Here is a 24481-nt window from a genome sequence, read left to right on the forward strand (position 1 = left end):
CCTGACACGGGCCACACATTGAGACAATCGGCTTAGTCTGTCACGGACACTTGGGAAATCTTTTGCTTTCGCAGCTGAAGACTTGTCGGGATTGTGGAGAATCAGGCTGCCGCTGGCACAAAAAAAAATCTCGACGCACGGGAGAGACCGTCAGAAGAAAAGGGACAGATGGAGAAACTGCAACAGTGGGCTGGAACGCCGAGAGCACAGGATTGTTTTTTTTTTTTATAAAGCGAAAAATAAAATGATAAAAGAAAAGAGAATAAATATAGATTTAATTAAACTGTTCGGCGCCACTGACTATAGTCTCGGCCTCAGAGCAGTGGATTTATTGATTTATTGACTGTATGAGGCCACATTGATCTAATATGAACGTGAGGTTTCTTTCCCAGCTGTTTACCTTCACAGACATAAACGCTTCCGATATAATATATGTTCTGTGGGGTATTTTGATCTGAAACTGTACAGGAGACACCTAAGACTTAGATTTTGCATAAAGGGAGATAATAGGTCTCCTTTAAGACAGTCTGTTTTTGAGAAATGATTTACCTGAACATAAAAAACTAATTTTTTTCTCATATTTTGAAAAAAAAAACGTCTTTACCATCAAGTAGAAGGTCATTTGTATCTTTTGTTTCAGAACACTTTTTTTATGCTAGAAACTTTTTTTTTTTACAGATATTATGACTAAATATCAGTTTTAGGGGCACAGCAAGTTTAAAAAGCAATGAAAAATGTGAAGCGTCGATTTTTTTCTCTACGAAATACTAATGAAAGATTATGCCAAACTATATAATACTTTTTTTGTTTGTTAGTTTTTTTTACCCATTTACTTTCACCGTATGGACAAACATAATTCTTCAAAATGTTGACGGTGCGACATCGTGCCGTCACGCTAATGTCGCTAATTACGAATCAAAGATTTTCGCCTTTAGACGTCTGCAACAGGATCTACATTCACGAACGATTTGACCACGCTTGTGCCGCGCTCAGCCATCTTGTACGCACAGGTGGACCTGCTCTCCTTTACCTTACAGAAACCTATAAGAACAGAAATGACATAAATCAAGACAAAAATATCTGAACGGCAGGTGCATCTGTCACGGAAACTGCAGTTTCGACAGGAGGGAAAAATAATGACGGCGCATAACCACCTGCTGGAATGGGCAACGCTAGCCTGTGGGAGTCATTAGAGCTGGGTTACGCTTCCTGCACACTCATCAGGGCACGTCTGCAGAAGTTCACTCCACTTGACCAAAAACTCATTCATTTGAAATTGCCCTGCAACCAAACATACAAAAAAACCACTGGGGGGTTTCGAGTGTGCCCGCTTAATATACCTGCGTAAACATGTACTTGTAATAAACGGCGTTGTTTTGAACTTCGCATTCATCAAAAAATCTATATTAAAAACATGGTTTCATAAAAGCCAGTATACAACTATTTTCAGAAATGCAACAAAACTTATAATAATTCACAGCATTATTGTTTACTGTATTTTCGAACGAATAAATGAAGGCTCTGAGAGCATACGAGATTTCTGAAAGGTACGGTAGGTTTAGATAAATGTTGTAAATGACAGGAATATATTGAGGGCTGCTATGAAGGTCACGTGAGTTCAAGGTGGAAAGCAAGTGATCTTTTACAGATTCTCTGAGCACAGGCTTGAGGAGAAATCCATACAAATGGCACATTTCTCACAGTCCTCCTCGGTTCAGATCAGGTCCTTGGCATATCAGTCGTTGATCTTTGTTATGAATATTTGGAGTCATCTGTCATGTGTGAGATATCCGTTTCTCTCACCGATAGCAATTAGTCTTAATTACCTTTTAAATGCCTGAAATGATTGCAAACACATGATGATCAATGCGCTAGGAAATGTTGTTCTCTGTGTGGCATCGTTTAACCGAAGGGATTGCGACATTCATTTTGCGTTATATTTGCAAATTAAAAAACAAACTCAAGTTCTCGAAACTCAAGTGAAAAGACATACATATTTACCCACCGATGTGAAATGAACGTAAAGAAACATGCCGTTTGAACCTTGTTTATTTAGAAGTAAACATTTAATTAAGAAATACATTCTTTGTAATTCATATTGCTTTTATATGATTTGAAAAACCTTAGTATTTCAGTAAAAGTCTCACCATCAAGTCTTACATTAAATCCATCCATCTATCTATCTATCTATCTCTGTCTGTCTGTCTCTCTATCTATCTGTAAGTCTGACAGTCTGTCTATCTATCTATCTATCTATCTATCTATCTATCTATCTATCTATCTATCTATCTATCTATCTATCTATCTATCTGTTTAGTTATCTGTCTGTCCGTGCATCCATCCATCTAGTTATCTGTAAGTTTGTCTATCTATCTATCTATCTATCTATCTATCTATCTATCTATCTGTCTATCTGTCCATGTAATGTTACATATATTAATAAATCTTCTATAGATTCTGTTCTGTCTCAAAAAATGTGTTTATTACTCTTATTATTTTACGAGTAAAAGTATCAATATTAACATTTATAACACCCTGACTATGCTATCAAAAATATATTTTTTAAAAAAATATATATTTTTGGAAAAGTCATTATTTCCCCCCAAAATTTACGAAATTATCGAATCTTGAGCTTTTCCCAACAGCATCACTTGCGAATGACGGCACTGTCAGAACGAGAAGAAAATCCGAGCCGAGCTTTATTTTTCCGTTCGGGGGCCTGAGCAGGAAAAGCATCACCTCATTAGCTTCAATTGATCTCCAGCGCTGACGGAGCATCATTAACGCGCACCACGGGCAACTCGACGCCAGTGCGTGTCATATACGCTGATCGGATCAGCAGGATGCGTGTCGATGGATGAATTTCCTTCAGTGCGTCTGTGCATTAGCATCGGGCTTCATTAAAACGTTAAAACGTATTTGAGCGAAGAAGAGATCCTAAAGTTAGTGATTGCGCCCTGCTGATTCATTCTGGTGGGTGCAAAGCCTCTTGGGAAGGAAGGGGCAATCAGACGAGGTGATGACAGGGGCACGGGCCTCCGGTCGATAAAGCATTACGCACTCTTACAGAACAACAGCAACAGTGTGGCTCATGCAGCGGATTTCCGATTCTATAGCAGGTCGCATCAATTATTTCTCTTCAAATCTGTCTTTGACCTAAAAAAATGCAGCCTGAAGTGACGTGCTATTAATAAGCTCTCCTGACTTTTAAGCGAAGGATTTTACAACGTTTCTGTCAGGGCGTTAAATCTACTCCAGATATGAGCCTGACAGACAATAATGGAGTGAAAATGAGCCTTCCACAAATAATTGGTCTCGTGCTAGCGTACTTTATGTTCTCGTCAATCTATTATGTAGCAGCCTTGATGAACCGAATAAAGCTAATGCGCTGTTAGCATAAATCGATGGAAGACAGGAGGGCTGGCGGATATGCTGGAGGGTGATGTATGGGATTCGGGAATCTTGTTAGGTAGGCCCAATCCACGGAAACAACATGCGAACTAGTCCTGTGTAGATTGTGGCTAATCTTTTAATGTTAGCATCTAGCTGGGTTGTGTTTCTTAAGCGTACGGAGTGTATAATAATCGTTGTGTTTTTGTTTTAGGTTTTAATATTAAATTAAAGGCCAATTTACTTGCGGGATCTTGGATATTACGGAGCGAAAAAGGATATTCGATGAGATTTTAAAAATTGAATCAGATTTAGGAAAACGGCGCAGGTGTTGCACAGAAAAGATCGTCTGAAAAACACTGACTTTTAGGGTGAGTGCTTTTCAGAAAATGGAGCAGAAACAACTGAAAATAAAATAAAGCTAAACAAAAGAGTAAGAGTAAGCTAACTTTTGTCATGTTGTTTTGCAAATGCCTTTATTTATATGGCCGAAATGATAGAAATGCAAACTCTCAGCTTGTAATTTAAATCAATAAGATTTTTACAACTGTATAACACTGCCTACATAGAACACATGTTATTCCATGGTCTGTCACAGTACTGAATTCTGATTGGTTTGCAGGTATGCCGTAAAACCGTTTAATACACAAGTAGTTCCAGGTCAGTTTATTCACCGATCTATATTAATGCGCTGCTTTAATTGATGCACGCAGTGAGGGAGAGAGAGATCGCGCACACACAAATACAAACACACACACACACACACACGCTACGACGCACAGATGCAGGTCTCTCTCTTCTCTCTCTCTCTCTCTCTCTCTTCCAATCGATAATTATTTCAAATAAATTATGTAATTTATTAAAATAAATGTGATCTTACCGCACTATTTCATCGCTGTGATTTGAACTTGTAACTGGGTAATTTTTTACCCTTCCGGTCAAATATTGCGCTTCGAGAGCAATACTAGTTTTAACTTACCAGTCTATAACTATGCAAAGACCATAGTATAAGCGGTTTTTAGCCCCCACGTCGTGCATTTAAAACCTTTTAATGCAAGGCTAGTCGTTGGTTATCCCTTACATATCAGATGCCACTCTGTCTAGGCTCTGCCTCTCTAACGCATCTCTTTACCGTTAATCATGTTAAAGACCTGATGCCAATAAACTCAATCAGTTGCTAGATGTTCCCCCAACTGAATATTTTCAGCTTTTACAGCTCTTTGTTTCAAGTGACTTGACACATGTTGACATTTATAGAATTAAAGGCCTTTTTACTAAAAGTGCATGAAATATCAGTGAGGCCGAAGATTGTGTACATCTTTCAGCAAAGTTTTATGTCAAACACGATACAGTAGGCTTTACTGTTAAAGTGTCTGGAGCAGAAATGATGCGATATTAAATCCATTCATTGCAGAAGACAAGAGCATGGAAGCACTAGATACATATACTGACGCTGAAAAACTGAATTCAATATCGCTTTAGTCACAATATTGATATCGGATACTGTAGCTTGTCATGTTGACTGTGAAGTCTTTCATCTGCTGTAAAAATGGTGCTCATGTCCAATTATAACATCCCAAATAGAGAAACCATGTGACGTGTTTACTATCGGCTAATAAAAGATAAGACCTAAAATCGTTTGCAATTTTTGACTCATTCATAACACAGACAATGTGGATATTTACTATAACACCAAACTTACGCCATAATTGATTTTTTTAAGCAGCTGTTTAATGCATTCCATGCACTTATTTTTGTGGGGAAAACGACTTAAATTGCTAAAAGTAAATCTTTATTTTAAATACAATCCACTTGGATTGCTATATTACCAATCCCGCATTTTTAAGCAACTGCGCGTGCGCGCATTTAGAGGCAGACACACGTCTCTGTCGCTGGCAGTTTGTTATTTTAGTTTTCCTTTTATACTCTCCAATGTCTTTTCGCAGCACAAACCAAACAGCTGAGGTGACATCGCATTAAATATGTATGGCTTGGTCCAGCGCTCAGGGGATATCTGAGGGCCTTTTCACGGCTTTTTGACACATTGCGTCGCCACATGCTAAAAATATTTTTATAGACTCAATTCAGAACTACTTTGTGAATTTTTTGTTAATCGATGCATGCGTCTTTCCAAATAGCTACTATTTAGTCCATATAGCGATGGACAAAAGGCATGTTTACTGTTGAGAGCAAAACTTGCATGAATACTATTGCACTTCATTGCGGGATTTTTGGTTGTGTTGATGCCTTCTCTAGCTTGTTGAAGTTTAATTGGCACCCTCCATTGCCATCTAGTGGCTAACAGCAGACAATGCGTTAGAGTTACCACTAAAATAAAATAAAACCCATCACCATTTGTCCTTTTATTGATAACATTGACAAATAACCCAAGTATTTACACTACATTAAACATTTTGCAGAAAGTCGCTTGAATCATTTGAGATCTAAAAATGCCATGTTTATTTCAAATCACAGTGTCACCTAGACATAAAAAAAAGAAAAAGGAATAACTGAAATGTGCAAATAAGAGCTTTTCCCAGCTTAACAGCTCATCACTTGCCTCTGGTTAAAGCTGAAAATGTCTCTAGACTCTCCACACATAAAATTATCAATGTAATCAGTCAAAATTACACAAATAATAATATAACCACAACTCACAAACATCCTTTCAACATTGCAGGAAGCTTATGGGGCCAAACAGAACGGAACCTTAAATAGATGAACAAACTGTGCATGGTGAAAGCTGGGAGAATAGAAAATAAAAAGAGAACTAAAGTCAACAGCCGTACAGAAACACACCACCTTAAATAGTTTTAAAAGAGTATGCACTGCTACCACTTGGTTTTATTGTTGAAGGTGTAAATATTTTGCTGATGCAGTTTAATAGCAAGCTGTAACAGGACCACCAGCAAACCCAGCACTGAGAGAGGTTGGTTGTCTAAAGTCAGAGCTTGCATGCATCGGGCATCTCTACTGGTGATCAGTTTATAGCAGCCTTGACATCAAGACCTCGTAGACCCAGACTTAACTAACTGGCAGCGAACAAATAACCTACTGCCCAATTAGGAGAAACGAGTTCTTTAATCATCGTCGTCGTCGTCGTCTTCCTCTTCCTCCTCGTCTTCATCTTCGTCATCGTCGTCGTCGTCATCCTTCGGCTTGGATTTGGCAGATGATGCCCCTCCGCTTCCTTTTCCCTTTTTTCTGTAGTCGGCCAAGTCCTAAAAAAATAAATAAACCCCACACAAGGAGAACTTTACAATTAAATTTCATACATATACACTCTAAATGTATATACATGCACACAACGTACTAGCAGTGAAAAAGTCTCTTATGCTCATCAAGAATGCACTAAAACACAGCAATATTAAAAGTATTACCAAAACGTAAGATTATTGCCCTAGTTAAAACATGCCAAAGCAGAATTTCCAGCAGCCAATTACTCCTGATCTTTTAGAAATCATCAATTCATCCACACTCAAATGAACAGCACGAGATCATGCTCCACCTTCATATACTTGTCCTTCAGTTTGTTGGCCTTGGACAGGAAGGGCTGCTTCTCAGAATCAGACAGATTGTTCCACATCTCTCCCAGCCTCTTGGCTACATCTCCAATGCCCAAACTGGAGTTCTGGGCCTTGATGTTGGGCCTTTGTTCCGCACAGAACAGAAAAAATCCAGACCTGTGAATAAAAAGAGACAAACGTTTAAGAAATCAAAGTAGACTCTGTGAAAGGAGCTCTAGAAGTAAGCCTTCAAACTGGAAGCACATACGGTGGCCGCCTTGGAGCATTAGGGTCCTTCTTCTGCTTCCGACCTTTCTTGCCTGGATTGTAGCTCAACATCTCCTGATCATAACGGACCTTGTCCTGTTTGGCCAGGTCGTCAAATTTAGTCTTCTCTTTTGGCGACATAGTCTGAAACGGATAGCAGGTACATGTAGCCTTTATTCATGCTCACTGAAATTTGTTTTTTAACAGAAACCCCAGATAAGCATAACCTACTTTCCATCTCTCCGAGCACTTCTTGGAAAATTCTGAGAAGTTAACTGTGACACCAGGGTTCTTCTTGTTGTGCTCTTCACGGCACGTCTTCACAAAATAGGCATAGGCGGACATCTTGCCCTTGGGTTTCCCTGGATCACCCTTTGCCATGATTAAGAAGCCACTCAGCTATCACCACACCTACAAATACACAGACAATTTAATAAACTAAAATAAAAAATGTGCATTACTGAGAGGACGCAAATGATTACAAGCCACAGATTCCAAAGGAAAAAAAATGCATCTTTTCATACATAGAGACTCTTAACAGCGTGCCATAGAACTCACCTATGCAACATTTACTGCGTTAGAGAGTTTGTGGTTATTTTTAAAAACAGAATCATGAGTGACTTGGTATTCATTTTATGGGCGTGGTTTAATGTCTTCGTTTGTTATAAAATACTCAGTTACCTTAGAATAGTTAATGCGATTTACTTTGGGGACCCGTTCGCGTCCATATACGATACCCTCAAACACGACATTTTATATATTCCACGGTACGAAGTCCAAACTGATGACAGAAACTAAACTTTATTTTAAACCGTACAGCTAAAAACTTGCGATTATTTTCAAAAGACGATGTCGTGAACGCGCGTGACTAGTTTGAAGGCCAGTAACGTGCGAAGCGAAGGACTGACTGGCCGCTTCTCTTCAATCACACTCCATTCATTAAAATGGCCTCTATCAGCGTCGAAGAACAATGACTTGCAGATCGCCGTTTCCACAGCAGACGCTTCGAGGGCACGTCTATCAGCGTTCAAAAGTCGACAAGTAATTTTTAAAGCCGTTTATTAAAACACAGTGAGCTGGGAAGCCAGCTTTTGCAAAGTTTTACCAGTTCCACACTTGACGCTAAAAATCCCTACTATAGCGTAGGCTTGCGACATGAATATTAATTACGCAACGTGACGTTTCTCCCGCATGGCTAACTGATTGGTTGCGATGTAGACGTATTTAGGTGGGCGTGCTTAGTGAGCCAGCGAATTAACCAATCTATGGAGAAGGAGTCCTTATAAATATTATATTTAAATTACGCTGTAGCGGTTTTACGTAGCAGCGTCAGCGAGTTTATTAATATTCATGAGCCAAACCGTCACCATAGTAGAATAAGCAAATTCGAGCCCGGCACAAACCCGTTTATAACAAAGGCAGAGGCAAACCAGCCATGACTGGCACTGGCTGTCAACAGCGCTTTAACAGCTCAACGCTCTCCATAACCAGAAAACATGCAACGAACTAAAACTATTATAAAGCAAACTCAGCGACGACACACGGTGTACTTCACAACAGCCTCTCAGGCCATTTAACACCCCGTGATTTCTGAGGCAAATTTTTACATCGCCAGCCATTTTAAAAGCACGTTCGTCACTCAACTTCGGTTTAACAGACAAAAATGCAGCTTTTCGAGTCTGTAAATCAAGGCAAAATAGCTTAAAAACTAACTAAATAAAAGCACAGTTAAGCCTTTTAAATGTAAATTAGTTCTTAAAAGGAAAACACGGTTGTATATAAATGTTTACACACCAAAAAAGGCTTTAATAAGTAGAAAAAGAATGTAAAGAGAATATTATTCCCCAGTTAAAAATTCTAAAATGGAGTCTTTTATAAATACCTTCTGCTAATGTTTGTCCTGTCGTCTCTTCTCCTCAGTCACACTAATGGCCTCCTCGAGTCGCGCTTCCTCTCTGTAGAAGACCACACAGCCTCGCGCTAGCTGACTACGAGACCTGCCTGATTGGCCAGTCCCGGAACGCATTTAAAACAGCCTCCACAACTGCGGATTGGCTAAAAGTTCGTACATATTCATTACACGCTTTCAGCCATTGGACAGAAGCGTAAGCCACGCCCATTATTCAAAAACAAGGCGGGAATCGCTGTCATAACAACAGAAGTTAAAAAGGTCTGTGGGAAACCACGTGTGAGCGTCAACTACAGCGCGCTATACAGAGGCACTGTATACTGTACAATGTTTAGGGCGTAAGAAAACAGTAGAAAAAAGGTAGTTTGGCTGCCATATGAAAACGCGGATGGCCTACAAAACAGAAAGATGGTAATATAAAATATTGAGTTAAAAGGTTTGTCCTTAACGACCTGTCAAGGACATAAATGAATACGGTTTTGTTTCCAAGTAGATAAAAAATATATATTTTATGTATTTTACTTATTATTTATACTGAATTCTGAATGTTAAATTTTTTTGTCTAATTAACAGCAGATTTGCAGATTGTGGATTACCGAAAGCAGCAGAAATAAGAACACATAAGGTGTAAGATATATAGTTTTATTCCTTACAAAACAAAATGTAGTTTTAAGCATATTACGATGCATAAATATTACAAATTTAAGCTTAAGAGAAATTTTAAATTTATTACAAAATTACTATAAAACACATTTAAAAAAGGAATTACAAACACATTCAGAAAATAACATATACACGCATTAGACAAATTTTAGTAAACCGCCACTGTAATACTGAAACGCTTTTAAAATAATAAAAGGTGGTGGCGGTTTTTGTACACGTACGTCACTCACTACCACGGAGCTAAGCTATGCACAAATTTTACATTTCGCAACGATTATAAATTGTTACATTTCACCTATTCTTAAGGAGTAATTAGTATGCAATATAAGAGCAAGAACATTTTTGCCAAAGCCACTGGAATATTCAGGCATTTTCTGTAGAGAGAATTCTACTGTTGTTAACACGATTTCTTGGAATAGGCTTTTCATTATTCTCAGCTCTCGATAAAGCCCTGTTGTTAAAATCAACCTCCAAAAGAACAGTTCTTAATAGATCGTTCCCAATAATATATTATAGCTTTCACAAAGTTATGCACAGAAAACTCTGCCGTGCCTGGGAGTTTAAAGTATACCTAGTAAGAACTTGATTAGCTGCTTCAGGTGTGTTTGATTAGGACCGGAGCTAAACTCTCCAGGACCAAACTTGGTGACCCCCGCTGCAGTGCTTTGTGATTTGGCCAGTGCTTTTATGACGGAACATATATGTTTTTTGACACCAGTATTTACCAGATGAATAAGATATGCTCAGACAGTTGTCTGCATGGGCATGCCTTCATGCTCTGAGGAAGAGGAGACAGAATGTGATGAAGCTGCATCTCGTTTTAGCTCATCCACTCTCTTCTGCAGCTCTGACTTCAGAACCAACAAGTCCTTCAGACTCTGATGAACAGGAACCTGACAGAGACGAAGAAAAACAGAGCCTTTAGTGTCGCTGAATGGTTCTCAAATGCACACCATTTTTAACTTTGTAAATGTATTTAAATAAATCTATAATTGTTTTAATGCATTGAATTTTTTTCTTTATCCGGTTGAAATCATGTGATCTGAGCAACCGAGTGTAAAGTATCCAAGTGTAAAAATTTAATGATTGCACGGACACTGATTTTTTTATACAATTAATACAATTTTAGGAGGTTTTAAATACATTATTTTTTAATGAATTCACTTTATAAAAAAAAAAATAAAAAATAATATATATATATATATATATATATATATATATATATATATATATATATATATATATATATATAAAATAATAAAATGATGTTCAAAACTTATGTACCACAAAACTTACATAAAGATAAACATTATAGCATTTTTAGCACAGCTTGAATAAATAATATATAATATTAATTTCACTCAAGAAATGCATAATTAAGTACATATTATTATGTAATATTATTACATAGCATTTATGAACTATATAATAGGAATTAAAAAATAAACTTCATATAAAAATAAAATATTACCCTTTAGGGATTCTTACTTACAGTAAATAAAACTCACCTGTGGTCTCATTCGAGGGTTCCAGCGCACATAATAACTGACCCAAAGCTCAAGATGTCTCAAACTGGCTACTGGATATAATACATGGTGCTCGTAGTTCACATACAGAGGGTTGGTAAACTCCTCAAGCTGGCTGTTCACGTATGACCACAGAGACACGGTCTTGCTGTACACCTCCTGCGAAAAAATCCAAACTGAATGACATTAGGCGACCAAACCACGACAGAATGACTTTAAGGCCATGCAACAGTTGCACGCATCTGTTCTTGCCTTCGAGATTCGTTCTTGCTCGCTGTTGTAAAGAAACGTCCCGAACAGGCAGCTGTACAGGTGATCGAGCACCGTGATGAGAAACAGCTCATTGAATTCAAATGCAGAGGGAAACTAATAGAGGGGGGGAAAAAATAAAAAATAGAGAACGCTCTGGTCATGTAATAAATATCACGTTTTTCATTTCAGCTCCAATGTCCCTCACCTGCCGGGTCATTTGCCAGACGCAGTCGATGAACTGCACAAAGAGAGGGGAGCGCTCAGAGTTGGCGTGATTCCCATCTCCGTGTCCCACTCGCTGACAGACAGAGAAGGAAGCCCGTAAGATGCCAGTAAGCGCTCCGCGCACACGTTATTTTTCTCCGTACGCACAGAATGTCACTGACCGAGGTGAAGCGGTGTCCGAAGCTCAGCCACTCCTTCTCCAGAAGCACCTGGAAGCCCCTGAGCGAGCGGTAGTGGGCGTCCAGCATGAGCATGGCCAGAGAGGTGAGCTGAGCAGTGCGGTCCCAGCCGTCGCTGCAGTGCACCACCACTGACGTCTTTCCAGACTCGATCCGGTCCGCGATACGTACCGCACCGGCTAGCAAGAGCTACAGAGAAAACGCAGGTGCTGTACCTCAAAGAAATGCTTCTTATTATATTACTATTTATATTACATTTAATTTCATGCAACTATTTAAAAAGAAACCGATACTGCACTTTCTTAAATGTAGCAATACAAATAACATTCATAATTTTAAAGTTGCTACCAAGTGTGAAGAATACAATGGCATTTAAATCCAACCCAAGCATTTTCTACCGCACTGACAAACATACATGACAAAAGTACATAAATACACACACACACTTAGTATCCAACCTAATTTTTTAAATGTTCACCGGATTGTAACTAGGTTGTAATTACTGCTTCAAAATGCCAAAAGAAGAAACAAGACCAAGAGACAAAAACTGCATTGAAACTCAAACAGGCTGTTCATCAGCTGATCAATAGCTGATCAAGACCATAGCTGTGAACTATTTAAATCTGCACAAAAATATGGCTTTCATGCCATTGTTCTTTAGGCAGCAACACTGTCATGATGTTCCTGAAGTCTTTCCTGGGAGAATAAGGTTGCTCTTTTTGGACCATCCTGATCTTTTTTGGTTCTACAACTTTAATTTTTTGTCCCATCACTCTCAGGATCTTTTAGGAATTGTGAAATGAATGTTTTACTGAGTTCAACCTCAGCAGCGATGGCGTGTTCTGAGAGCACATGCTTAAAGACAGAAAGACTTCTTGTCTTTTTGCCAGCAGGAAATCATGACAGTGTTACTGCCTGAAGAACTGAAGAATGACATGAAAGTCATATTTTTGTGCAAATGTAACTTTTTAAGGCTATGGTCTTAAACTTGTGATCAGCGGAGGAGTTTAAAAGCAGTTTTCCATAAATTATCTATTTTAAAAAAAAATTTGTCTCTTGGTCCTGTTTCTTCTTTTGGCATTTTAAAGCAGTACTTTTTAAAATTATATATATATATATATATATATATATATATATATATATATATATATATATATATATATATATACACACACACACACACACACACACATTAATTGATGGACTGTAATGGTATGGATCATTGTGATGGTTTTTTTAGCAGTTTGGACTCATTCTGACGGCACCCATTCACTGCACAGGATCCACTGGTGAGCAAGTGATATAGCGCTAAATTACTCCAAATCTGTTCAGATGAAGACTTCTTACTCTTATTTCTTAACGTCTCTCTCTAAGAAGATTTTCAATATGAAGGCGCATCAGATTCAGCCATCAGATTGCTTAATTGTTAATATTAAGGAATGAAATATTTTAAAACAGAGAAGACAGAACAGCAACATCAATGAAACTTTATGGGCATGAATGTCATGATAGAATGAGTATCTAAAGGAAGGCCTTCACGGTGCAGTGCAGTGATACGGTCACGTATTCTCACCCTGATGTATTCCAGCCAGTGCGTGGAGTCCACAGAGGAGAACCAGCGCTGTTGGTCGATGGCAGGATACACCACCTCCTTGAGCTTCCTCAGGGATTCTCTCATCACATGTATGTTGGGGATCTCCAGAAAGTTCAGCTCCACGTTGATATAGAAACTCTCGTTCTCATATCCTCCGTCTTTGGCCTACGGAAGAGAAGCATCAGCAAAAAAAAAACCAACAGCAAACAGCTTAAAGGCAGGGATACATATGACTTTCTTTCTCCTGTAGAACATCAAAATACATCAAAGAGGATATTGTGAGAAATTCTTTTTGTCTTTAGAGCAAAATGAGGTTGCGTAATTATGCCAAAACTTATGCCTTGAAAATAATTATTAGATCATCATTACTAAAGTCTTCAGTGTCACATGATCTTCCAGAGATCATTCTAATGCTGCTCAAGAACCATTTCATATTACTGTCAATGTTAAGAACATTAATATGTTTTTTTCAGGATCCTTTAAAGAATAAAAAATTCAAAAGAACAGCGTTTATTTAAAACCGCAAACGTTTCAAATGCAAGATTATAAATGTCTTCATTGTCCCTTTTTCTCAATTTGGTTCATCCGAAAGCCCTTAGTGACCTCAAACCTTTGAAAGACAGCGCATATCTGCAGTGCTCTTGGGATGCTTACTTTGTTAGTGTCAGCTACAGTGCTTTGGCGAGCATCAAAGATGCAGAGTTTGTGAGACTGGGCGTTGGCGTCGAGGATGGTCTGCAGGTATCGCTCATCCTCCCTGCAGCGGCGGTCTGATGGACCCACCTGAGGCTGACCGCAGCGCACTATAGCGGCCTGACTCTCGGGGTGAATCCAGGACAGCACCTGACCGAAGGGGATCACGTTTAAGACATTAGTCACCACGCAACAAATCAGGCAATGTTTAATATTTCGTACTATAGTTAAACACCGTCAGTATTGTTGTAGTCTTTTGTTTTTTTGTTTGTTTACACTTTATTTTAATAGTCCACTTCAGACATAACTATAAGTAACTTTGTAACTACTACTTATTCTCATTAACTTGCAAATACATGTCTATTAACTCTCAGGTAGTTTTTGGGTTAGTAGAATAAGTTGACATACTTGCAAATTTAGTTAGTATGTAGTATGTTAATAAAGATATTAAGCAGACAATCTACTTATACTCTAATGACTGCTAGTTGACAAAATTACTTACTGTTAGTAGAATTTTTACATATAATAATATAACTATACACAAATGCATGTATATATTTAAAAAGAAATGTTGTTTATAGATTAAATATTTTTATATAATATAAATTATATTAATATAAATACACACTTTTCAAAACAAATGTTTTAAAACATGCTGTACGTGTGTGTCTTTATATATTCTTAATATACACAGTGCACATACATACATTATGTAAGCAAAAACGTCTATTTTGGATGCGATTAATCATCTCACAGCACTATTTTTTATTTATATCATTTCTATTTTCATTAAAAGTTTTGTAAATGTTTTAGTATTTGTCATTTATTTGACTTTTAAGCGTTTATACGTTTTTGATAAATATTCTTTACATTGGTTTCAGTGCACCAAATGAAATGAAATGAAAAGAAAACATGTTGCCATGGCAACTGACAAACGAAATGTCATTTAATATTTCAGTTAACGCTTTATTTTTTGTTAACCATATAAGCCTAAAGACATGACTGGTGCTGTTAGAAGATATTTGAATTTGTCCAAACAAACCCTGTAAAACATAACGTTCCTTTTCAATTTAAAATTCTTACTGGGAAACGGCGTTTGGCCCTAAAGGCCGCCACTCTCTTCATTTCGTCCTCGGTGACATTCGAAGGCAGGACCAGCAGAGCCGGATACGTCTCGCACAGCTCATAACTGCTGTTGACTTTACTGATGATCCAGCTCTCGTTTGGAAGACCCTGTCAACATCGACACACATGCTTCACAACATAACACCAAAATAATGACCCGCGTGCTTTACACGCGGCGAGTGACAGTTCTCACCTGCCTCTTATACTCAGAGACCGGGTCGTAGATCTTCCAGCCATCTTCTGGAAACGTCTCCCGGTACTTAAAGGCAAAGAGAGGCTGAGGAAAGAGAGTGAGCGCGTGTTATAAAACACACAGAAACACCTTCAGCTTGTGCACACATCTGGGTGTTTTTATGAAGTCGTACCAGGCTGTGGGAGAGAGGGAACGTGTACTTTGACAGGGTTTCAAACACCTCCAAATTGCTCTGTCCCTCCTTCTTGTACGCAAACCGGGGGTTTCTCAAGTCCTGTGGAAAAACAGGAATTTGTATTTAGAGGTGCGTGCGAGAGAATAAATAGAAGCAAAGACAGGAAAAGGAAGAGGCTGAGAGCCAGTAAAGAATGATGTGCCCTTTGCCTTGCAAACTATCTCAAGTCCTTGAGTGTTGTCTCCGTGACTCTGAACGGCGATAGACTCCAGTCTGCTAATGGCTCCGAGATTCACATCCAGCACAAACGGAGGATCCTTTCCCAAACACAAAAACAACGTTATCAACTAACCAAAACATCTGCGCTTTCTGAGATCCGAGAAGACGCATTGGAAATTATTTAGAGCTTGATCTAAACAATCTACTCCGCCGGAAACTGTATTTTATAGAGCTCATGTTTGTGTCCTAATTTGCATCATTTTAGTGTGTGGTTAGATTTACGCACTTTGCAGTTTACATGAAAGTCTACACTTTTGAGTAAGGATGTAAAATCTCCGTAACAGCAAGTGGCAGCAGTCTGTGTTCATTATACAAAATAGAAATCGAGAAGTAGGATATACAAACTCCGTGTCGTTTGCATGTCTAGTTATGAAAGCAAAAAACATCCCTACATGGGTTTCCTGAATATTAGCATTTGAGCATGATTGCAAATGCGATAATCATTTTGTGCAACAGTTTGTCTGTTTTTGTAGTTTTTCCCAATATACGCAGTTATAACCAAAAATGGAAGGGATGTTTCATTCCTACGTGAATGTGTTTTGAACAAATAATTTGAGTCAATGAGTCAAAGATCGTTTTATAAAAACAGCCACATGCTTGATTTTTAAATGAATTAGCCTTGCTGAACGGAGCGTTTGAATGAATGACCCGCCGCCACCTACAGGTGGCTTTAGAGTCATATTTATCATATATAGTCATATATATTTCCATGACAGGCCCGAACGAGCCAAAATACCAGCAGAAAACATACTAAGCAAAATGCTGTTTAATTACCGTTATAAATTATTAAGAATAATTTATGTCACCCCTATTTGCTCACAATGTTGATCAGCTTCGTCTTTGTTCCTTCAAGACAACCATGTCATTATGAAAATATCTGCATGGCAAAAAACTGAGCAAACAAGACTAGTGTCTATGTATTTATAAAACAGTTTCAAATATCCAAAGTACAAAAATACCCTTATATTTTATTCTTTGATGTACATTGCTCAGAACTTCAACGTGAAATGACACCATAGTCTCCTTTTAATACTTCTAGTTCAATGACGTCAGATTCATTCTCTTTAGATGCTTTCAAAAGAAATAGAAAAGTGTGTTTACCCGCATCAGGCTTTTAAAGAAGAGCTTGTAGTCAGTGATGGTTAAAGTCCCCCTCACAACCCCAGAGAACGGACAAATATACATGACATCTTTGACTGTAAAATAAAAAAAACATACCACTGACATAAACGTGTGGAAGACCTGTAAGCTATACTGTCCACTGACCTTGTGATCCATATATAAACTTCGTGGTTGGCTTGCTATGCTTCATGATGGTTCTATATTAATACATTATATAAAGAGATGCTCAATTACGTTCCTTACCAATAGCTTTAATGGTTTCTCCAGGAACACGCGGAGCCTCTTCCATCTGAGCCTGCTTATTTCCTTCTCTGAGTGCCTGTCGCACAATCAAACACATTTTGATATGATTACATGTTTAGAATTTTCTGATGGAGGTCTATATTCTGGATACACATTGACATCCTATTGGAACTCATTCCTTATTCTGCATGGATATTCTGAATAAAGTTAACAGCGATACAGATATATGCTAGCTGTCTAATTGGGATTCAAAGGTACCAGAATCTTGGCTTTTTTTTCACTCTTGGCTCTTACCTTCACCAGTGCTGCCGATAGCAAACTATTCGAAACCTCTAACTAAATAGTCACACCAAAAAAAAAGTATAAAAATACAACTCGCTGTCAGATACTCTGTATGTGGTTTCTTTTGCTACCACTCCCAAACGTCGAGTTCTCTCTCCACCTAAAGCAAACAGTCCGTCCAACGTTTGAGGTTGTAAACTGAACACAGAAGGCAGGGCTGTAATTTAAGACACAGAAAATAAAACTGGATGGTTTAACAAGCTGGCCGCTGATGGTGCAAATTCAGCGAGAGCAAAATATGTAATATTCGTATTTTCGGATTGGCCAAAATACACTGAACACCTCAACGACCGCACTGGAAAACATCTACTGTACTCCGCATCTCGATGGTCGCACAAGCGACTGAATATGTAGTATGATTACTCGTTTCAGATCTCACGAACCACTAGTCAATAGCTGGCCCCCGAAAGTGTGTTTTCTGTCAGCGCGCCGTCGACAACGAGTAGGGAGCTCGGCGGGATGGGGGCTCATGGGTCCGCTCCACCCACAGTGACGCAACCGCTTGGCAGCTTCACGGACACAGAGGAACCAAGACGGTCTTTCTCTTACAGCCCAGCTGCAGGACAACGACGGCACTGTGGAGTTCAACAGGCTCGACCTTCACAGACACAAAAGATCTATGGAGATCTGTTCACAATTATGCTAATAAAGCCCTGGAAAGATGGCACGGGGTGGTGATATTTCATGATGGCATATGAGTCAAAACATCTGTATTCTCCCCCTCGCACGCATTCAGTGATTTACCGCATTAATAAAGTGGAATTCAATAAGGCATACTTGAGATTCGAACACAAATCATGCTCTTTTTATAGAATTTGTGATACAGGAAAAAAAACACGATACAAACACATGTTAATATTACAATTACTGCATTTAAATGGACATGCTGGTTATAATGATGACCAGACAATGCAAGAAATCCACTTTTTAAGTGTTTTTGATGCAACGTTTTGATACAAAACAGACAAAATAGATAGATAGACAGACAGACAGGCAGATGAAACTCAGTCTGTTAGTAAGTTAATTATGATGTCAAATAGTTAACAGAGTCTTACACACACACACACACACACAGAAAGAGACTTGCCGAAGAGGGGGCAGTCTGCTGAGGGTCACTGTCCAACAGAAATCCCGTAACCTCCACATCACAGTCCTGCACCAAAGAAACACCACACCACAGAAAAACAAAGAGTGGTGAGGAAAGAGAAAGAAGAAAGAGTAGAAACATTACAGTGCCTGTAATCACACCACAAAGGCTGCGGAAGGGCAAATCGTTTCAAGAAACTATAAGAACTTCAAGCATCCATGCAGGTGTAAGGAGGTCAAAAGGGGTCATATACGTTTGATCGCTTTCTCCAATATACCTACTTTAGATCTTAGATGTTAGTCAAAGTTTCTGAACAGAACACACTGATACTGACTATGCTTTTCAGGAAATCAACCTATTTTTTACATTCCAGAAAAAAAAAGCTGTTTATTGAACCTTTAGATATACAAAATATTTTTCTGTTTTTGATCATTTTACTACTCATCATAAGGCATTTATGGCTCATATTATGGCAATATGGAGCTCATGCTGAATTTCCCAAACTTAGCAAAATATGCACAAAATATGCAAAATTTGATGCACTTTCTGATTTCTGATCACCAAATGTATATACATTTTTTTTTTTTTAAATAAAAACTTTATTGTGGAGGGCAAAATATAATGTAATAAAAAATGTTTGAGATACAAACTAACCACGAAAGCCTTTCGGATAATTTTTTAAAACATCTTAACATGCTTTTTCTAAAAGCATGTTCATCTTGAAATATTCCAATACAAAATGTATTGTGACGTTTAAAATTCTTAGCTTAAAACCGTGTGAATCACGACCTGAATGTGGACATTTCTTCAATTACACTAAACGTTTTTACCTCTGTTAATAATTCAGATGACAGAAGGGATGTAGTACATTGTACATCGTTTTTACCATCATCAAAAGCACACATTACATTTATGTTTCAGCACAGGTTATTTTCGGGGGGGGATTTCTGAGTTCTGAAAATGACAATTTCTAACAGTAATGTATTTCCTAATTCACCTAATTCACTGTTATATGACTCCCTTGAAGAACAGAAGCAGTGGGGAATTGGGGAATCACAACATAAAGGATCAATGTTTTTTTTAAATCAGTCACTTCTGTCCAAAATATATAATGTGTATAATCCATAATATAATATAATCTCATCGAAAACCAAAAACACAAATTTGTTCAGAACTGCTTTGGACTTTTTTTTTTTTTTTTTTTTGCATGTAAACTGTGCTTTGTTCTGTGCATATATCTCTTCTGATTCTGAAAAAAAATATATAGAAGGAGGACTAATTTTTTACATGAAACTGTTCAGTTAGATTGGAGCCACATGGATTTCTTTTGAATTACAGCAATGTTTTTCTCAGCTTTTTGGACTCTCACTCTGACGGCACCCATTCACCGAAGAGGATCCATTGGTGAGAAAGTGATGGAACGCTACATATTTCCAAAACCGGTTTGATGAACAAACAAAACAATCTACATCTCAGACGACCGAACGATGAGTACGTTTTCAGCAAATAAGCATTTTTAAGCCACTAAAAGATAAAAGTATCAACAATTTTCAGCCTGTTCCTCACACAAAGCTATCTTCGCTCCAGATGCCTTTAGTGCTTTATTGAGTTGCCCGGGCTATTTTTATGATGCTTTTATAGTCCCAGGAAAAATTAACCTTTTATGCTCCACCAAAGAATTTAAGAGAACTTCCTTTTCTATGTGACCTGTGCATCTGCGAAGACTTGATAAAATGAAATAACTTTATCAGCACTGTGGTTTCGTGACAAAACAGCAGTCTGCCGCCTCTTGCATAAGAGCATATGAACTAAAAAGCACTGGGTGGAGATCTCTGGCAATGCAAAAAATAAAAAAAAGAAACAACTGTTTTGAGTTAGTTAGTTTTGTTTTGTTTTACACTGAACATGTGCTTCAGTACAAAGACTTCTACCTCTGCAAATGATGAGTGTCACGAATCTTCTGTGAAATAATGCAATCCAAACCATATGAGGTCTGCGTTGTGCAGCAATAGAAATAGAGTATAATTTAACTATATATGCACACGCGCCATACGCTCATACCTTGTACTCTCTGGAAATCATCTCTGAGCTGATGGGTCCAGAGATCTGACTTGACATTGTGGCCGCGATCAGTTGTTTGCACCATTCAACATGAGCCCCTGTGGGACTATAATGTAAAAGTGTTAGCGAGTTACACATATATGTCTGTCAGTGAGATATTTGGATTTACGTTCAGCTTGGTCTCTTATTCCCAATAGCACCAATACATCAACAACATTCCTCATTCTGAGCTATGCTGTGAGACAGTTATGTAGTTTAGATGGATTATATTTTTATACTTTATAAAACATCCTGAGCACCGGGTGAAGGTTATAGTAGCCTACATGACTTAAGTCATAAGGTTTATATATATAAGCCTTATGAGCTAACTTGCAATAGTAATAAGAGTTTATATTTTGCAGTTTGCTTTTCTCAGAATTTTTATTTTGAAATTCTGACATTTTTTGCACACTTTTTCACGCTGATATTCTGACTTCCTTCATTTTGTAACAGTGTGATAAAATTGAAACACAATTTTCAGAAGTCAGTTTTTCAAAAGGCTGATTTTTTTTTTATCTCAAAATGGTACGTTAACACATGGCGATTCTGACTTTATAACACTCAAATGTGAGAAAAATGTTAGAATTGCGAGATAAAAAAAAAAAAAGTGCAGGACACGTGGTTTCATAAAACAAAAATTAACCATCACAAGCAGACTTGTGAAAAAAATTAAAATAAAAAAATAAAATTTAAATTTTTTATTATTTTCAAATATTTATAAAATAATATTTAATATATAAATGAATATATATATAATATTTACTAATATATATATATATATATATATATATATATATATATATATATATATATATATATATATATACACACACACACACACACATATTAATTTGGCCAATTACATGACACGGCTTGGTCATGTGACATCAATAAAGCGGCGCCCCAGAGGGGTCGACCTGCTCCACGTATAACAAAATAGACTAATATGGCTGTAGTATTCATATCTTGATACAGATTTTGCGGTGTTTTCAGAACAGCTGTTTATGTGAGTGCACACATAGTAAAGAATATTATAAAAAATAATTTAAAATTATTGTCATCGGTATTGCTCGGGTTGATAAAAATGCTTTTATCTGCATGTCTGGTTTATGACATCTCATTCAAATAAAGCCCACAGCGTTGCATCAAGTCACTCAGTAACTAAAAGGCAGTAAAACGCACCTTTACGACACTGGCTTTATAACGCGACGCGACAAAACCGTATCCATTATAATCCACTGGCGTCGCGCCGCTAGCAGTGTAAAGTATAAAGTGGCTATTATTGTCACTGACCTGTCTGGAGTTTCAGCGTTTGACTGTGCTGAGGTCGGTCGCTTATCCATTATCTATGTCGGCTTACAGAAGCGCAAGATAACGTTATGTTGCATTTCCGACGCTCGTCGCGTGTCTGGATCAGCGGACGCTTTCCTCAGAAACTTTGACTCGCGTCGCCTTACATCTGAATTCCTACTACGTCGAAGGGAATCGCTCATGAATATTAATTAGATGTGCAATGCTTAAGCTTCCAATGGAGGCGGTTTCCTTCTGAATATTAATTACGTTGCGTCGACAGTTTCCAATAGCAAGTTCTCCGCTCATGAATATTAATGCTGGATCCCGTAAACTCGCCTCCCACACCGCCACGCCAGCGCTAATAAATATCTACAAACTACGTTACCCGAAATGCAACCGCGTGACATAGGCGAGCATGTATAATGCGGCTTGAAATAGTATAATTGTTTAAAAAAAATAGTTTTGAGGAAAAAAAGAGAACATGTCGCAGTGTGTGGGAGTTAACGCCCATCTGGCTCCGAACAAATCTATTCTTCCTCCAAATCCAAATCCTCTCCAAATCCCAAATCCTGCCTTCTTAGCGATGTCCATAATGAGGAAAACAGATATAAGGTTTCCTTATACTACATGTTTAATTTATTGATCCATTTTAAGTGTTGAATAACTTGATATAACTTACCTATTTGTTTGTGTAGTATTTTACGGTTATATATAGTATAAGTATATATGTAACAAACACATTTTTTATATTTAATGTAAAAAAACATTAGGTTTGAATTAGGACACAATTCAAATCAGACACAAATACATTACTGAACACTGTTATGGATGAGGAGCAGCAGAGGGCAGGAGATGAAGTGGGATATGTACTGTCCACACATCTTTACGGCCCCTGGAATATATCGGTTCTTTGAGCCACCGGGGGTTCGAGAGTCTTGTAAGGTATTTCATTTTGAGTTCAGTCAAGCAAGCGGCTGTTTCCAGTTCTCTCATCTCTTCAGAGGGAATATCCTCAGGACAATGCCACGTCTCCTCCACATCAACAAGACCTGCATGTGTACAGCGGCAAAGAAACAAACACACTTCAGTAGCACATAAAAACAAAAAATTGATCATTGTTATTGTTTGTTCGTTTCTCTCTCTCTCTCTCTCTCTCTCTCTCTCTCTCTCTCTCTCTCTCTCTCTCTATATATATATATATATATATATATATATATATATATATATATATATATATATATATATATATATATATATATATATATATATATATATATACACACAGACACACATACACATACACACATACAGTGGTGTAAAAAAATGTTGATCCCATTCCTAATTTTTTTTTGGTTGAAAGTTTGTCACACTAAACTTACGGATCACCAAACAAATTGACATATTATTCATTCAGTGTTTTGGAGGTCATGAACAGATGGCTGGACGGTAGCATTCAGGATTTTTGGTAGACAGTGGAATTTTTGTTTCCATTTATTTAAAACCATTAAGTCTTTCAGGTCCTGAAGCAGCAAAACAGTTGCAACATCACACTACCACCATATTTTACTGTTGGTATGATGTTCTTTTTCTGCTGTTTTACTTTTATTTCAGATGTAATGGGACGCACATCTTCTAAAAAGTTCAACTTTTATCTCATCAGGGATTATACATGTGTGACAAACATCCCCTAAAAAAAAAAAAATAAATAAAAAAAATATATAAATAAATATATATATATATATATAGTTTATTTTAACATTACACATCCTTATATTATAAACATTAGAAATTTTAAATTATTATTATCAAACAGTGTACATTTCACCTGCTATAACACCACGCCCGAACCTTTCTCCAGTCTCCAGCAGCTCCTCGATTTGCACGGCAGTCATTCCCAGTCTTTCGGTGAGGACGAGCCTCCAGTCCTCCCCTTCCCAGCTCTTCTGAGCGATGTGAACCGCCAGGGTGCAGTTCCGCAGCCCTGACAGCAGAGGCCGCCACCGGCTCTCTACTGCTTTCACGCCGTTCAACACAAGAGTGGCGTACGGCTGGCGAAACGACAAGCAAGCCACCTCTAGACTCATACCGACCAAATAATATTCAGTTCTTCGTCTACAGAAAGGTCGAATGAGGCGTTTTAGGTACGCGGCAAAAACAGCGCATTTCCACCAGATGCTACGCGCTTTATCAGACAGCTATAAGCAAAGACTGCCGTAGCTACTTTCCGCTAAAAAGTCTAAACACGTCATGACGTGCTTCCTGTTTTTAAAACGTCCCTCCAAACAGCGCCCGCTAGCGCTGTGAGTTAAAACCACCGT

At 37.9% G+C, this 24481-nt stretch overlaps 3 protein-coding genes across 10 annotated transcripts; all 3 read right to left on the minus strand.

The window, feature by feature from the left end:
* Positions 1-5738: 5738 nt before the first annotated feature.
* Positions 5739-9168, minus strand: hmgb3b (high mobility group box 3b). The gene is made up of 5 exons (XM_043221936.1): positions 9046-9168; positions 7395-7574; positions 7165-7307; positions 6899-7073; positions 5739-6611 (listed from the first exon to the last, which is right to left on the minus strand). Exons 2-5 carry the CDS (start codon positions 7542-7544, stop codon positions 6471-6473), a joined length of 609 nt encoding a protein of 202 aa, XP_043077871.1. The 5' UTR covers positions 7545-7574; positions 9046-9168; the 3' UTR covers positions 5739-6470.
* A 532-nt stretch (positions 9169-9700) lies between these two features.
* Positions 9701-22632, minus strand: mtmr1b (myotubularin related protein 1b). 8 transcript variants are annotated; one of them, XM_043221786.1, is made up of 16 exons: positions 22164-22542; positions 20832-20937; positions 18771-18836; positions 17342-17417; positions 17078-17172; positions 15907-16014; positions 15695-15796; positions 15523-15606; positions 15288-15437; positions 14166-14354; positions 13491-13676; positions 11900-12106; positions 11719-11811; positions 11514-11627; positions 11244-11420; positions 9701-10628 (listed from the first exon to the last, which is right to left on the minus strand). In XM_043221786.1, the coding sequence occupies exons 1-16, from the start codon at positions 22211-22213 to the stop codon at positions 10479-10481; spliced, it is 1953 nt and encodes a 650-aa protein (XP_043077721.1). In that variant the 5' UTR covers positions 22214-22542; the 3' UTR covers positions 9701-10478. The 8 variants fall into 8 exon arrangements, with proteins under 8 accessions (XP_043077721.1, XP_043077722.1, XP_043077724.1 ...); XM_043221787.1 differs by lacking the exon at positions 18771-18836 and having other exon boundaries at positions 22164-22632; XM_043221789.1 differs by lacking the exon at positions 20832-20937 and having other exon boundaries at positions 22164-22219.
* Positions 22633-22892: 260 nt separating this feature from the next.
* zgc:110222 (uncharacterized protein LOC550336 homolog) lies at positions 22893-24413 on the minus strand. Its single transcript, XM_043221795.1, has 2 exons — positions 23989-24413; positions 22893-23212 (listed from the first exon to the last, which is right to left on the minus strand). The coding sequence occupies exons 1-2, from the start codon at positions 24245-24247 to the stop codon at positions 22986-22988; spliced, it is 486 nt and encodes a 161-aa protein (XP_043077730.1). The 5' UTR covers positions 24248-24413; the 3' UTR covers positions 22893-22985.
* Between the last annotated feature and the right edge of the window lie 68 nt (positions 24414-24481).

The sequence above is a fragment of the Puntigrus tetrazona genome, chromosome 21 (genome assembly GCF_018831695.1).
Source record: "Puntigrus tetrazona isolate hp1 chromosome 21, ASM1883169v1, whole genome shotgun sequence".
NCBI lineage: Eukaryota > Metazoa > Chordata > Actinopteri > Cypriniformes > Cyprinidae > Puntigrus > Puntigrus tetrazona.